Source organism: Phyllobates terribilis, unplaced genomic scaffold (genome assembly GCF_046119375.1).
Source record: "Phyllobates terribilis strain yellow unplaced genomic scaffold, ASM4611937v1 Scaffold_12__6_contigs__length_324123572, whole genome shotgun sequence".
NCBI lineage: Eukaryota > Metazoa > Chordata > Amphibia > Anura > Dendrobatidae > Phyllobates > Phyllobates terribilis.
The window spans coordinates 32,276,212-32,293,206 of NW_027362772.1; the positions used below are offsets into that span (position 1 = coordinate 32,276,212).

The following is a 16,995-nucleotide window of genomic DNA, read 5'->3' on the forward strand; positions in this document are numbered from 1 at the left end:
ATCCTCTGTGTCCACCAGGCGGAAAGGCAGCATTTCTGTAGCCAAGAGCTTGCAGATGGTGAAATTCAACCTCTTAGCTTTCTCATGGCTAGGAGGAAATGGTCTTTTTATTGTCCACATCTGAGGGACCGAGGGCTGGCTATTGTGCTTAGACGGGGTTTATAAGGGTGTCCCCGGCAAACTGCCGGTCTGTGAGGAAGATGCAGGCGGACATGTTAGGTTGCCTTGATCCAAAGGTGGTGCTATCGATGTCGGACAGCGCTCAAGACCAGGTGGTGTTACCACCTCCAAAGAAAATGATGACCTGCCAATCACGCTGGCTGTTGCGGGTAAAGAGGTGGCAGATCTGCGCCCCAAAACAGGTGTGACTGCTGTCCCCCCAGTCACAGAGGATGAAGAGGCCGCGGATGCACAAGATATGGCAGACGGTGGTTGGCCCGGCCGGCTAGGCCGCATTGTAGCACACTGAGCTTCCCACTGCAACTTATGCTTCATGTCCATGTGCCGGTTCATGCATGAAGTACTCAAACTATGTATTTTTTGGCCTCTACTTAGCTTTTGCTGACAAATGTTACAGATAACACTAGTTGGGTCATCTTTATCGATCTGAAAAAATGCCCAGGCTATGCAAGGCTTAGCACCCATGCGACCTGAAGAGCCACCACGACTTGTGGTGAGAGGCAGAGTTGTGTTTGAGGATGCAGTTGTTGACGTGCTTCCAGTACTACGTCTCTGTCCAGGAAGGCGCAACCTGACCTCGTCGTCACTAACATCTTCCTCCACCTCCTCTGCTGACCTCATCTCTTGGCTGACTGTGGGTTGACAGTAAGTGGGATCTCCGACCTCATCATCATCACCCTGTGCGTTATCACACCCGTCGTCCTCAGAGCCAACCTGTTCCTGCCCTGACAAAAAACTAAAGTTGTCGCTCCAATCAGGTATTTGAGTCTTATCATCGTCTTCCTCATTGTCTCCACCAACAGGAGTTACAGTTTGGGAATGAGGGTCTACATTATGGTCAGAACCTTCTGCGTCTGGTCCTGGATCCGACTCATAAAGATTCTGGGCATCAGTGCAGATCATTTCCTCGTCTGGATTCACAGAAGCGCTGGAGTCGACCTCTGATTCCCAGGCTATAGTATGAGTAAACAGCTCTGCAGACTCAACCATCTGTTCTACCTCATACTCAGACGGGCAGCTGGAGATTTGGGAGCTGTGAGGAAGCAAGTGCGATTTGGGTGACACCTTTGAGGACTGGAGTATTTGTGATGTTGAAGTTGATGTGGAGGAGAGCCCACTTAAAGGAGCACTTGATATCCGTTGAAGCACCTGCTGTTTTTGTGCCTCATCTGGAATTTGTAGCGATTGGCGTGGCCGTAAGAAAGGGATCTTATCACATTGTCCGCTAAAAGAAGTAGACATTTTAGTTTGGCTGGAAGATGGTCTTTCTTCTGCACCTACCCCACGGACACAACCTTTTTTCCCCTTCCCAACACGCCTATTCCCCATTCCACCAGCAGCAGGCCTTTTTCCACTCATTTTGGTGGTTAACTAATTCACAACTCTGGAGTTGTTTGCACAAAAAAACAATGGATGGTAACCGAGCAGAGCTGAGTGGCCAAACTGTGGTATTAGGCCAAAACTATTGGCTGGGTTAGATGCAGAAAAAAATTATTTTTAATTTGCAACCTGATGGAGGTCAGTATAGATGGACTAATAGACCAAGTCCCACACACCGCTAGAAGCCCAAATATTTGTTCAGAGCTAGATGCAGAAATTTTTTTTATTCAATTTGCAACTTGATGGAGGTCAGTATAGATGGACTAATAGACCAAGTCCCACACACTGCTAGAAGCCCAAATATTTTTTCAGAGCTAGATGCCGAAAAAAATTATTTTTAATTTGCAACCTGATGGAGGTCAGTATAGATGGACTAATAGACCAAGTCCACACACCGCTAGAAGCCCAAATATTTTTTCAGAGCTAGATGCAGAAAAAAATTATATTTAATTTGCAACCTGCTGGAGGTCAGTATAGAAGGACTAATAGAACAAGTCCCACACACTGCTAGAAGCCCAAATATTTTTTCAGAGCTAAATGAAGAAAAAAATTATTTTTAATTTGCAACCTGATGGAGGTCAGTATAGATGGACTAATAGACCAAGTCCCACACACTGCTAGAAGCCCAAATATTTTTTCAGAGCTAGATGCAGAAAAAAATTATTTTTAATTTGCAACCTGATGGAGGTCAGTATAGATGGACTAATAGACCAAGTCCCACACACCGCTAGAAGCCCAAATATTTTTTCAGAGCTAGATGCAGAAATTTTTTTTTTTCAATTTGCAACCTGATGGAGGTCAGTATAGATGGACTAATAGACCAAGTCCCACACACTGCTAGAAGCCCAAATATTTTTTCAGAGCTAGATGCAGAAAAAAATTATTTTTAATTTGCAACCTGATGGAGGTCAGTATAGATGGACTAATAGACCAAGTCCCACACACTGCTAGAAGCCCAAATATTTTTTCAGAGCTAGATGCAGAAAAAAATTATTTTTAATTTGCAACCTGATGGAGGTCAGTATAGATGGAATAATAGACCAAGTCCCACACACCGCTAGAAGCCCAAATATTTTTTCAGAGCTAGATGCAGAAAAAAATTATATTCAATTTGCAACCTGCTGGAGGTCAGTATAGAAATACTAATAGAACAAGTCCCACACACTGCTAGAAGCCCAAATATTTTTTCAGAGCTAAATGAAGAAAAAAATTATTTTTAATTTGCAACCTGATGGAGGTCAGTATAGATGGACTAATAGACCAAGTCCCACACACTGCTAGAAGCCCAAATATTTTTTCAGAGCTAGATGCAGAAAAAAAATATTTTTAATTTGCAACCTGATGGAGGTCAGTATAGATGGACTAATAGACCAAGTCCCACACACCGCTAGAAGCCCAAATATTTGTTCAGAGCTAGATGCAGAAATTTTTTTTATTCAATTTGCAACTTGATGGAGGTCAGTATAGATGGACTAATAGACCAAGTCACACACACTGCTAGAAGCCCAAATATTTTTTCAGAGCTAGATGCCGAAAAAAATTATTTTTAATTTGCAACCTGATGGAGGTCAGTATAGATGGACTAATAGACCAAGTCCACACACCGCTAGAAGCCCAAATATTTTTTCAGAGCTAGATGCAGAAAAAAATTATATTCAATTTGCAACCTGCTGGAGGTCAGTATAGAAGGACTAATAGAACAAGTCCCACACACTGCTAGAAGCCCAAATATTTTTTCAGAGCTAAATGAAGAAAAAAATTATTTTTAATTTGCAACCTGATGGAGGTCAGTATAGATGGACTAATAGACCAAGTCCCACACACTGCTAGAAGCCCAAATATTTTTTCAGAGCTAGATGCAGAAAAAAATTATTTTTAATTTGCAACCTGATGGAGGTCAGTATAGATGGACTAATAGACCAAGTCCCACACACCGCTAGAAGCCCAAATATTTTTTCAGAGCTAGATGCAGAAATTTTTTTTTTTCAATTTGCAATCTGATGGAGGTCAGTATAGATGGACTAATAGACCAAGTCCCACACACTGCTAGAAGCCCAAATATTTTTTCAGAGCTAGATGCAGAAAAAAATTATTTTTAATTTGCAACCTGATGGAGGTCAGTATAGATGGACTAATAGACCAAGTCCCACACACTGCTAGAAGCCCAAATATTTTTTCAGAGCTAGATGCAGAAAAAAATTATTTTTAATTTGCAACCTGATGGAGGTCAGTATAGATGGAATAATAGACCAAGTCCCACACACCGCTAGAAGCCCAAATATTTTTTCAGAGCTAGATGCAGAAAAAAATTATATTCAATTTGCAACCTGCTGGAGGTCAGTATAGAAGGACTAATAGAACAAGTCCCACACACTGCTAGAAGCCCAAATATTTTTTCAGAGCTAAATGAAGAAAAAAATTATTTTTAATTTGCAACCTGATGGAGGTCAGTATAGATGGACTAATAGACCAAGTCCCACACACTGCTAGAAGCCCAAATATTTTTTCAGAGCTATATGCAGAAAAAAATTATTTTTAATTTGCAACCTGATGGAGGTCAGTATAGATGGACTAATAGACCAAGTCCCACACACCGCTAGAAGCCCAAATATTTTTTCAGAGCTAGATGCAGAAAATTTTTTTATTCAATTTGCAACCTGATGGAGGTCAGTATAGATGGACTAATAGACCAAGTCCCACACACTGCTAGAAGCCCAAATATTTTTTCAGAGCTAGATGCAGAAAAAAATTATTTTTAATTTGCAACCTGATGGAGGTCAGTATAGATGGACTAATAGACCAAGTCCCACACACTGCTAGAAGCCCAAATATTTTTTCAGAGCTAGATGCAGAAAAAAAATATTTTTAATTTGCAACCTGATGGAGGTCAGTATAGATGGACTAATAGACCAAGTCCCACACACCGCTAGAAGCCCAAATATTTTTTCAGAGCTAGATGCAGAAAAAAATTATATTCAGTTTGCAACCTGATGGAGGTCAGTATAGATGGACTAATAGAATGATGCTATGCCCAAAAGATTTTACTTCACTAGGTGCAGTAAAAAAATTGGTATTCTATACACAGGTGGTATATCTTGCAACACAGATAGGCTACTCCACTGACTAACACACTCTGCAATAGGCCAAAAAGGATTAGCTTTGCTAGATTCAGCCAAATGCTGTGAAAAAAACTTGCACAGCACTAGCACAGACCTGCCTGGCAAAAACTGATAGGAACTGATGTAACCTAGTCCTGAAAAGGACTCCAATTACAATTAGTCTTTACTCCCACAATCTATCTATTTAAGAGCACAGACCTGCTTGATAAAAGTCGTAGGAAATGCTGTAACCTAGTCCTTAAAAGGACTGCAATCACAACTATTCCCTACTCCCAAGCTATCTGTATATTTGTGCGAAAATTGGCTTGAAATTAACAAGGTATAGCGCACACAGCAACAGCGGTGCCGTGTAACACGCAGCTGCAGCAGTGAGAAAATGGTGGCGACGGGGAAAATGGCTTGGTCTTATAGGGCAAGGACATGTGACATACACTGCCAATCACACATGCCCTTGCTTGTGTGAAAAAAAGCACTTCGCTCCGTGTGTGCGCTGCTGATAGGCTGACAGATTGCACCTCCCCACTGCAAATGCGGGAAAGAGAAAAAAAAATGGAGATCTTCATTGTTCCTGCAGAGATCCATCCCCTGCCCCTCCCCCCGCCCCGCTGTACACTCAAACTGCGTATTAACATTAATTTTCATCATTACTGAGAAAAAATCCAGTTATGATTTTGGTGCACGAACAGTTATCGAACATAACCTCGAACAGCCGAATTTTTCTCAAATTGTTCGTGTTCGCCGACCGGCTCGAACACCGCCCAAAACAGCTCGAATTTGAGATTGGCGAACAGTTCGAGTAGAACAACGCTCATCTCTATTAATCAGTTAAGGATGCATTAAATTTTTACTTTCGCGCTTTTGTTTTTTCTTCTTCTTTTAACAAAAGCCATAACTTTTTATTTTGTTTTGTTTTTCATCGACATAGGAATATTAGGGTTCATTTTTGTTGGACAAGTTAGAATGAAACCATTCTCTTTACCATGTATTTTACTGAAAACGGTAATGTGATATAAAAAGTTGAAAGAAAAAAACACATTTTTAACAAAAAAATTTGTTTCAACGGGATTCATTTTACAGTAAAAAATGACCTGGAAACACAATTCTTCTGCTCAGTGAAATGACAATGATGCCAAACATGAGATTTTTGTCATTCTGAGCTTAGTAAAAAAAAATTTCCAGTACCAATGTTTTTTTTTGTTCTGTTGATGGAGCTGTACATCTTCTTTTTGTGTACCAATAGAGATGAGAAAATACTTTTCAGCGAAATTGAATTGTAATCAATGCTATTTTTTTGTAATTTACTTCTACCCAAATTCAGCAAAATGATGGTCACTCGCCAACATTTTTTTGATTTGAGAAAATCTATGAAAAGATAAAAAAAAACACTTATATTCATGTACCTGGCCATTTTGCTCCTCAACTTCATCTGTCTGGTTCTCGTCACATCTTTTTATCACTGCCGCGAACATTGAAATCCTGAAGCCCCTTCTTACTGTGCATGGATTTCCAGCTCTTGATGAGACCTGGGACACATTGTGACATTATGACATTCTGACCTCATGCACGCTTGCGCAGAAACCTCAGGGGTTTTATCAGAACCAGATGTCCTGGCTTAGCATGAGGAGGCCAAGGAATTCAGAGCTCCGGTGGTGATAAGAAGATGCTGCGCGAGCCGGATGGGTGACGATGAGAAGTGGAGGGACCAGAGAGGTGAGAGGTAAGATTAGTATAAGTTATTTTTTTTCTTTTTTCTTTTATTTTTACATCTTACATTTTTTATGCTCTGAGGTCTTGAAGAGAACATAAGAGGGGACATTAAACTTGCAGATAACAACCACATCTTTTCGGAAAATCCACGAGAACAGGCAAATTCATATTCGCTCATCTCTAGTGCCATGGTTCTTCATGCTGCCATTTTGTGGGGTAAATATGATGTTTTGTTCGCTTTGAATAGCATTTTTGGGGAAGGTGTGGAGATAGAAAAACATCAACTCTGATGTTTCCCTTTTTTATCTTTTATGTCATTTACCTTATGGATTAATCAATTTCATATTTTGATAGACTTTTACGAACCCGGCAATATCAAACATGTTTATTTTTATTTTTTTACATCTTTTTAAGTTGGGGTAAAGGGAAGTGATTCAAATTTAGAGATATTTTTTTAAAATTTTTAGAAATATTTTCTTTTATCATTTACTTTAGTGTTTAGTTTCCATAGGGGACTTTCGTAGCTGTAAAGATTAAAAAACAACATAGGTCCGTTAAGTTCAACCTTTCTCAAGAAGTTATACATTTTCTATATATAGACTTAAACCCATGATAGTTTAATGGCTGTAACTATATATTGACATATACTATAAAAAAATCACTATCTCCTCAGAGATGGCAGAGCCAAGATGAGGCATTTCAGCAAGTCCCCTATCTACCATGACAATCCATCGGTACCCTACGATTCCATTGCAATGGGCACTTGAATAGATGTAATCTACTCCACTCAAGTCTTCAAGTGGATAGTTCCATCATAGTGAATTGAGGAAAACATTTACCAATCAGTGTGTTTTAGGAGAATGTAAACTAACCAGAGAACTGGAGAAACTCATCTAAGAGTGGATGGAAGACAAGGTATTAATGACAAAAGTTTATGGACATTTTCTTGGTGGGATCAAGCTTAGTGGAGAATGATGTCCAGGCAAAAATAAATTCCATTTCCTTATTTCAGTGTTATCCAAAACTCATGTTTTTGTGGATACAACCAATGAAAAATCTTTGCAGAAATTGACTTAAAAAGGCTTCTGATTCCAGAACACTTACCATTATGGAAGATTTCTTCAGATGTGGAATTTCCGACACTGTTGTGAGCGATACATGAATATTGCCCAGAGCTGTCTTCATTGTTGTCTACGGTCAGAGTCTTCTCTGTCTCACTCTGTAGCATAGATCCATCCTTCATCCAAGTGTAGTGAGTTACATTAGGTCGGCTGCTTAGAACATTACAGATCAATTTAGTAAACCTTCGTCCATTTATCACATTGATATGAACTCCTGTTGCTGCGTCTACAGAAGGGAGAATATCAATTAATATGTTCCAGGATGGTAAATAATTTGGTCCTGAACTCCAAATAGATTTTTTTTAAACCAATTTAATTCAATTTTTTAATTGAACAAAAACAAACATTTTCCATTTCCTGCTACCAGACAAAGCTGTACCATCTTGTAATACAGAAAAAAGGAAAAGGATTAAATTGTGCATGCTCATTAAATCGTAAGGCCCTTGCACCCATCACCCCCCCGTTCAGAACTCCAACCAACCAGAGAAAACCTCCCCCATTGTCACAAAACCATATACAGTGATGAACAAAAGTATTGGCACCCCTGCAATTCTGTCAGATAATACTGAGTTTCTACCTGAAAATAATTGCAATCACAAATTCTTTGGTATTATTATCTTCATTTAATTTGTCTTCAATGAAAAAAACACAAAAAGAATTGTCCTAAAGCCAAATTGGATACAATTCCACACCAAACGTAAAAAAGGGGGTGGACAAAATTATTGGCACTGTTTGAAAAATCATGTGATGCTACTCTAATTCGTGTAATTAACAGCACCTGTAACTTACCTGTGGCACCTAACAGGTGTTGGCAATAACTAAATCACACTTGCAGCCAGTTAACATGGATTAAAGTTGACTCAACCTCTGTCCTGTGTCCTTGTGTGTACCACATTGAGCATGGAGAAAAGAAAGAAGACCAAAGAACTGTCTGAGGACTTGAGAAACCAAATTGTGAGGAAGCATGAGCAATCTCAAGGCTGCAAGTCCATCTCCAAAGACCTGAATGTTCCTGTGTCTTCCGTGCGCAGTGTCATCAAGAAGTTTAAAGCCCATGGCACTGTGGCTAACCTCCCTAGATGTGAACAGAAAAGAAAAATTGACGAGAGATTTCAATGCAAGGTTGTGCGGATGGTGGATAAAGAACCTTGACTAACATCCAAACAAGTTCAAGCTGCCCTGCAGTCCGAGGGTACAACAGTGTAAATCCGCACTATCCATCGGCGTCTGAATGAAAAGGGACTGTATGGTAGGATACCCAGGAAGACCCCACTTCTTACTCAAGACATAAAAAAGCCAGGCTGGAGTTTGACAAAACTTACCTGAGAAAGCCTAAAACGTTTTGGAAGAATTTTCTCTGGTCAAATGAGACAAAAGTAGAGCTTTTGGGGAAAAAGCATCAACATAGAGTATACAGGAAAAAAAAATAGACATTCAAAGAAAAGAACACGGTCCCTACAGTCAAACATGGCGGAGGTTCCCTGATGTTTTTGGGTTGCTTTGCTGCCTCTTGCACTGGACTGTTTGACCATGTGCATGGCATTATAAAGTCTGAAGACTACCAACAAATTTTGCAGCATAATGTAGGGCCCAGTGTAAGAAAGCTGGGTCTCCCTCAGAGGTCATGGGTCTTGCAGCAGGACAATGACTCAAAACACACTTCCAAAAGCACTGTAAAATGGTTTGAGAGAAAGCACTGGAGACTTCTAGGGTGGCCATCAATGAGTCCAGACCAGAATCCCATAGAACACCTCTGGAGAGATCTCAAAATGGCAGTTTGGAGAAGGCACCTTTCAAATATCAGGGACCAGGAGCAGTTTGCCAAAGAAGAATGGTCTATAATTGCAGCAGAGCATTGTAAGAAACTCATTGATGGTTACCGGAAGCGGTTGTTCGCAGTTATTTTGGCTAAAGGTTGTGCAACCAAGTATTAGGCTGAGGGTGCCAATACTTTTGTCTGGCTCATTTTTGGAGTTTTGTGTGAAATGATCAATGATTTGATTTTTGCATCATTCTCTTTTGTGTTTTTTCCTTGCAAGCAAATTAAATGAAGATAATAATACCAAAGAATTTGTGATTGCAATCATTTTCAGGAAGAAACAATATTATCTGACAGAATTGCAGGGGTGCCAATACTTTTGGCCACCACTGTACTTAAAGGAGTACTCCCCATGGAGCTATAGTAATTGAGAAGGTGATAACATTGAAAATAATCTATCCCTGAGCAAGAAAGACAAGGGCAACCATTGAGTATTCAGCCAGGGGACCCATATGCTTTTAAATAAACTGATCAAATTATGTTTTAATTATACTACCTTTTCTAAACAAATAATGTTTTTTATTCTATGTCTTCACTCTCGAATATTTGCTGTTTGTGAATCTAGCCAATGGAATTCCAAGGGCTTTGGTGTTTGAAATAAAATACGGCCAATGCCCAAGGATAAGGGGGAATCCGGATCTATTAACCCCAGAACACAGATATGGTGATCTTTTATGAGCTTCACCCCCATATACTTTTTCCATCAGAGAAATAACCCTCCTCCAATAGGGATCTATCGTGGTATGCTCTCATACCATGTATAACGAGTGTGCTTCCTCAAGCCCACATCTAGGACATCTTGAAACTGTGCGAAATCCAATTTTATACAATAAACTGAGGGTCCTATAAACGGTGTGAATTAACCCCTTTACAACACATGACGTCTTAGTACGCACATTTGCATACCCCCGTTCAGTGAGGGCTGCTGCGCTGAGCCCTCACTGAACCGAGCACATGTCAGCTGATTCTTACAGCTGACATGTGCCCGCAACAGCCACGGGTGGAATCGCGATCCACCGGTGGCTGTTAACATGTTAAATGCCGCTGTCAATCCCCGACAGCGGCATTTAACGCGCTCTTCCGGGTAGCGCGTCATAAGCCCTGCCCATCGGCAACCCCGTCACGTGATTGTGGGTCACCGATGGGTGGGCATGACAACCCAGGGTCTGCAGCAGATGCCTGTGGTTGTCATGATCTGGTCGCTATGAGCGCCACCTAGTGTTCGGCGCTCATAGAACAGGACCATTTCTGCTGCATGCAGGGGATCTGCTGGTCCCCTGTATGTAGCAGAGCCGATCAGATAACTGCTGCTTCTAGTCTCCTATGGAGACTATAGAAACAAGCAAAAAGTGTAAAATTATTATACTATATAATATATAATAATAATAATATATAATTATTATTATACTATTGAATCATGCAGTAAGTGAAAAAAAAAGTTGTTAAAAATATAAAAAAAATTAAAAAAATATAAAAGTTTAAATCACCCCCCTTTCGCCCCATTCAAAATAAAATATATTAAAAAAATTCCTACATAGACATATTTGGTATGGCCGTGTTCAGAATCGTCCGATATATCAATATAAGAAAATAATTAATCCGATCGGTAAACGGTGTAACAAGAAAAAAATTCTAAACGCCAGAATTACGTTTTTTGGTCGCCGCAAAATTGCAATAAAATGCAATAACGGGCGATCAAAACATCAGATCTACCCCAAAATGTTATCAATAAAAACGTCAGCCCAGCGCACAAAAAATAAGCCCTAACCCAGCCCAAGATCACGAAAAATGGAGACGCAACAGGTCTCGGAAAATGGCGCTATTTTTTTTTTTTTTACCAAATTTTGGAATTTTTTTTCACCACTTAAATATAAAAGAACCTATACATGTTTGGTGTCTACGAACTCATAATGACCTGTAGAATAAGAATGGCAGGTAATTTTTAGCATTCAGTGAACGTGCCAAAAAAAATAAATAAAAAAAACTGTGGTATTGCACTTTTTTTGCAATTTTACCTGTTTTCCCGTACATGATATGGTAAAACTAGTAATGGCGTTGAAAAGTACAACTCGTTCTGCAAAAAATAAGCCCTCATATGGTCATATTGACCAAAAAGTAAAAACGGTATGGCTCTGGGAACAAGGGGAGCAAAAAACGAAAAAGCAAAAACGACAAAACCCAAGGTTACGAAGGGGTTAAGTATCTCTGAGAGTCTCTGGGCCTCAAACGTTTACAATCTAGGAACAGATTCTAAGTAGAGATGGGCAAACCTGACCTGAAATGTTCGGCATTCGTACCTGACAGTGACTGTCAGGTGCAGAGCACCAAACACCGACTTTCGGTGTATTTTCAATGGGGTTCGGGTTCTGGTTGAAGTTTGGGTACTGCTCTGGTACCTTAACCAAACTTTTACTTAAAGTTCTGATCGGTACCAGAACCCAATCTTCCGGCTGTTTGTCAATCCCTAATTCTAAGATCTCTTTCCACTGTTCCATTGAAATAGGGCTCACATCCGATTCCCATCTAGAATGAGCTATTATTGGTTGTTTCTCTCGCTGTGCTGCCAGCATATTCTGATAGATATTAAAAATCAGACCCTTTGTGTGAATTGCCAAAGCTAAAGCTTCTATGAAAGGTTGTTGTCGTATGCTTGATTGAGTAGAAAGGTCATGTCTGATTTGTAAATATTGGTAAAAAAAGGTTTGTGGCAAATTAAATTCTCCTTGAAGCTGCTGAAAACATTTAGGAGTGGTAATGGTGTATAACTGATCTATCATACATATTCCCTTTTGTTCTTAGCCAGAGAATCTTCCCAATTTAAATAGCACCATATGGATGTGAATTTAGTGAACCCCAAGATACCCATATACCTCTTTCCCCTGTCCCACACTTTATACATTAGTGCCAGTGTCAGGGTGAGAAGCTCCTGTTGTGGCAAAACTCCGGCCTCTAAAAAGCACAGTGATGAAGTCCAGCCTGAACATTGCACCAGGATATCTTCCACTTTACCCATACTCTCTCGACTTCCCGAGCCATGAAAGTGCGGTATCTCTGATGCAATGAAGTATAGCCATGGATCCAGGATAGCTAATCCGCCAGCTTCTTTATTACATTTAAGGGTTATTAATTTAATTCGAGCATTCTGCTGATGCCATATTAGGTCTCTGAAAATTCATTGCATTTTATGGAACACAAGGGGGGAGCCGGCAGGGGGCATTGTGCAGCACTTAAAGTAATTGAGGCATTAAAACCATTGTAATAAGATTCTCACTACCGATAACCGATAATGGGAGTCTAAACCAGTTGTTTACATTTGTTCTAAAACTATCTAATAAGGGGTCTATATTGAGTGCTATATATTTCTTGGGACTATTACTAACTATGACCCCCTGATATTTAAATGAATCCACAATCTGTATTTGGAACTGCCTTAATATTTGAGAGGTGGGCAAAGGGTTCTTTGGCACAAATTGATCGACAAGCCTGACCAATGACCAAAGTCCCATAGTATGTTCTTTATTGGACCTGTTGAGGTCTTCACATCAGATATAATGAACAACATGTCGAATGCATACAAGATCACCCATTCCTCTACTTCCCCACATTTAAGTCCCACAAAGCCTCATGACTCTCTCAGTTGACAGACCAGTGGTTCAATTGCCAAGCCAAAGAGAAGAGGTGATAGGGGCGAAACTGCCTAGTACCTCTCTCTAGTTTTAACATATCCCAAAGTTGGCCATTTACTTTTAGCCTAGCAGTTGGGGAGGTACAGAGTAAGTGAATTAAAGCAATATAGTTAGGGCCAAATTCCATCTTCTTCAATACTACCCATAAATAATTCCATTCTATACTGTTAAAGGCTTTGGTCGAATCATAAGACAGGAGGATGTCCCCCCCAAAAATCGATTTTAGTGAGATTCATTGATTTCTCAAAATGTTTTATACATTTGAATATCATGGAGATCATAGAAAATTTATTTATCCATTGGTCTAAAAGTTATTTGAATTCCCAAATCCTCCTCCCATTGTTGTACAAACATTCAGATGATATCACTGGGGTTATGTAATACATATTTATTGACATTGTCTGATTAGCTGTTAATAATATCTTTTAATACATTATACATTTTTTTATGTCTTGCAATTTTCTTTTATTAATATTTCAATACACTGTATTTTTTTAGCTATTGTGTTTAAAAAAATTTAATTTTGTATCTTTAAATCTATTATTTAAAGATAAATAAATAAAAAACAGCTGAATTATATTTATTTTTATATATTTTTTTATGTTAAATAATTGAATATCTTCATAGGTATGATTTGTCTTGCGAAGTTTGTTTATTTATTTATATATTTTTTTATATTTTTTTAGATTAAATAACTGAATATTTTCATAGGTAAGATTTTTGATCTTGTGAACTTTGTTTATTTATTTTTATATTATTTTTTAGGTTAAATAACTTTATCTTTTCATGGGTAAGACTTTTTGGTCTTGCAAAGTTTGTTTATTTATGAATTTAATTATTATGGACTGTTGTACCTACAAAATACACGATAAAGCATCTGATGCTCTTATTCCTATGTCATTGTATGGAAAATTATGTGGTCAAATCAATAGAAGCCAACAAAGTAGAAGACCACTGCTATCAACAATTATTACTCATAGCAAAAGCACAGATTTATTGAATATAAAGTATGTAGCATCTGCGTCTCTGCCCACTGCTAGGCAGAGACGACGTCCCTCTCACCTTCCCTCTCCTGGCGCGGCGTCCTCCTGCCCTCCCCTCCTCGCTGCTGCTGGCTCGCGCTCCTTCCTGGGCTCTGTGCTTATGGCGCGCATGCGCGCGTTCCCCCTCTCTTAAAGGGACCGCGCACGCCGTCCTAAGGAGTCCCCGGCCAATGGCCGGAGGACCTCCCATATATAAAGCACCTCCTCCAAAATGGAGGTGCCCGAGCAAAGTTGTTGCAAAGCATACTCACCTCTGCTTCAGCCCTCAGGTCCAGTTGCCAGCCTGACTACCAGTCCTGTCTGCCAGCTTGTCTTCTCTCCAGCCCGACAGTCTGCCTCCAATCATCTGCCAGTCTGTCTATGGGTGAGTCCACCCGCATATCAGGAAGCACCTGCCAGTTACTTGCCTGCTACCTGCCGTACCTGTTAGCCCGCTCACCTGGGAGCGCACGTCTGCTACTCGCCTGCTGGCCTACCTGGAGGCTCTGCCGTCACATGCCGTGACCTCCTGCCTGCTAGCTAAGAGACTTCTACCTGTTCTGCCATCACATGCTGTGACCACCTGCCTGCTAGCCAAGAGACTTCTACCTGTTCTGCCGTCACATGCTGTGACTGCCTGCCTGCTGGCCAAGAGACTTCTACCTGTTCTGCTGTCACATGCTGTGACCACCTGCCGGCTAGCCAAGAGACTTCTACCTGTTCTGCCGTCACATGCTGTGACCACCTGCCTGCTAGCCAAGAGACTTCTACCTGCTCTGCCGTCACTTGCCGTGACCACCTGCCTGCTAGTCAAGAGACTTCTTCCGTCACGCACCATGACCACCCGTCAGCTAACCCAGAGACTGCTGCCTGCCTGTTGTGTCCACCCGCTATACCGGTCAGTCCCAGCTATCTGACCCGTGGGAGCCACCTGCTCTTTTACAAGGTCGTCCCCAGAGTAGCACCTGCCCCTCTGGCTCCCTCCTTGTTCCAAGGAACAGAGGTTCCACCACCCGGACCCGTTACAGTTTGCTCGGGCCATGGAACCCGATGGTACCCAAGCTCCCTAGCTCTCTGACCTGTTCCATGAAGTCTCCCATCAGAGATCCCAACAGGAATCCATCCGGAACCACCTGCGTAATGTCATCTCCCGCCTGGACACACTGACTGCTCCACCAGGACCTGCCTCCAGTTGTACGACTCACACCCCGGCAGCGCCGCTGCCCATCAATACCATGGTACCTGGTCCGGGTCCCCGGCTCTATGCACCGCCTCGCTTTGCTGGAGACCCCGCCTTGGCTCGAGGCTTCATTAACCAGTGCACCCTGCACTTTGAACTCTTGGCACATCACTTTACCACCAACCGGGCCAAAGTGGCCTTCATCATGTCCCATCTCACTGGGGAAGCACTGGCTTGGCTAAATCCCCTGTGGGAGAGAGGGGATTCCATGGTATCCAACTTGTCAGCTTTCCTCACTGCTTTCCGGAAAGTCTTCAATGAAACGGGACGAAAGACCTTGTCAACCTCCTCTCTGCTACGTCTCCGCCAAGGGAGTCTCACCATGGGCCAATATGCCATACGGTTCCGTACCTTCGCTTCTGAGCTTGCCTGGGATAACGAGGCCCTGGTGTCCGTCTTCTGGGAGGGCCTCTCCGGTCGGATTAAAGACGAACTCGCCGGTCGGGACATTCCAACCACCCTGGATGACTTGATGACACTAGCTACCCGGATTGACATCCGGTTCCAGGAACGTACCAAAGAGACCACCCATGAGAGGAGGTTTCACCGCCTTGCTCCTACTTTCCAGACACCTGTCTCTTCATCTGTCACTCCCCGGGCGCACTCACCCGAGCCCATGCAGATCGACCAGACCAAGAGGGTCAAATCTCGCCAAGAGTCACGCCGAGCCGATGGGAGCTGTTTCTATTGTGGCAGTAAAAAGCACCTGATCCGTTCCTGCCTGGAGAAGCCGGAAAACTCCAGTGTCTAGGTCCACTTGGAGAGGTCGTCCTAGACAAAAGTGAGCCCTCTCCATCTCTAACCTTGTCTGTCTCTATCTCCTGGGAAGAGAATCGCCACTTTAAAATCACCCATCTGGACTCTGGAGCTGCTGGAAACCTCATCTCCCAGTCTTTGGTAGAGAGATACCGTATTCCCACCAAGCCCCTGGCTGAACCATTGTCAGTCACCTCCGTGGATGGAAGACTTCTCCCGGTGACCATCCTGCTCGTCACTGAACCTATAACCCTGCAGGTGGGAATGCTGCACTCTGAAGAAATCTCATTCCATGTGCTGTCTGGACTCTCTCACTCCCTATTGCTTGGTCTACCCTGGCTACAGATACGCGAACCCATATTGAGCAGGCGATCCGGTGAAGTACTCCGGTGGGGACCAGACTGCCATAAGACCTGCCTGGTTCCGGTCCGCCCAGCTCCCCCTCCACCTACTCCAGCTAATCTACCCGGTCTCCCGGCTCCATACTGGCCCTATGCAGACATCTTCAGTAAAAAGGAAGCAGAAACATTGCCACCCCATAGGCCATATGATTGCGCGATCTAACTGGTACCTGGCGCCACTCCGCCCCGTGGGCGTATCTACCCATTGTCTGCAGCCGAACCCCGGGCCATGTCTGAATACATTGAAGAGAATCTGGCTAGGGGATTTATTCGAAAATCTACCTCCCCGGCTGGAGCCGGATACTTCTTTGTCAAAAAGAAAGACGGCTCTCTACGTCCCTGTATTGACTATAGAGGACTCAATAAAATCTCGGTAAAAAACAAATACCCACTGCCGCTCATCTCCGAGTTGTTTGATCGCCTCAAAGGTGCCAGGATCTTCTCCAAGCTGGATCTTCGGGGAGCATATAACCTGGTCCGTATCCGTCAAGGAGACGAGTGGAAGACAGCATTCAATACCTGGGACAGTCACTATGAGTACCGTGTGATGCCCTTTGGTCTATG

General features: G+C 42.0%; 1 protein-coding gene across 3 annotated transcripts in view; it reads right to left on the reverse strand.

The window, feature by feature from the left end:
- The window catches only part of LOC141172989 (sialic acid-binding Ig-like lectin 13), a 56,713-nt gene that overhangs the window by 16,237 nt on the left and 23,481 nt on the right, over positions 1 to 16,995 (reverse strand). For all 3 annotated transcript variants that reach the window (XM_073657603.1, XM_073657601.1, XM_073657602.1), the window contains one exon: positions 7,491 to 7,733. In XM_073657603.1, coding sequence (XP_073513704.1) covers positions 7,491 to 7,733 — 243 coding nt within the window. The remainder of the gene's footprint in view (positions 1 to 7,490; positions 7,734 to 16,995) is intronic.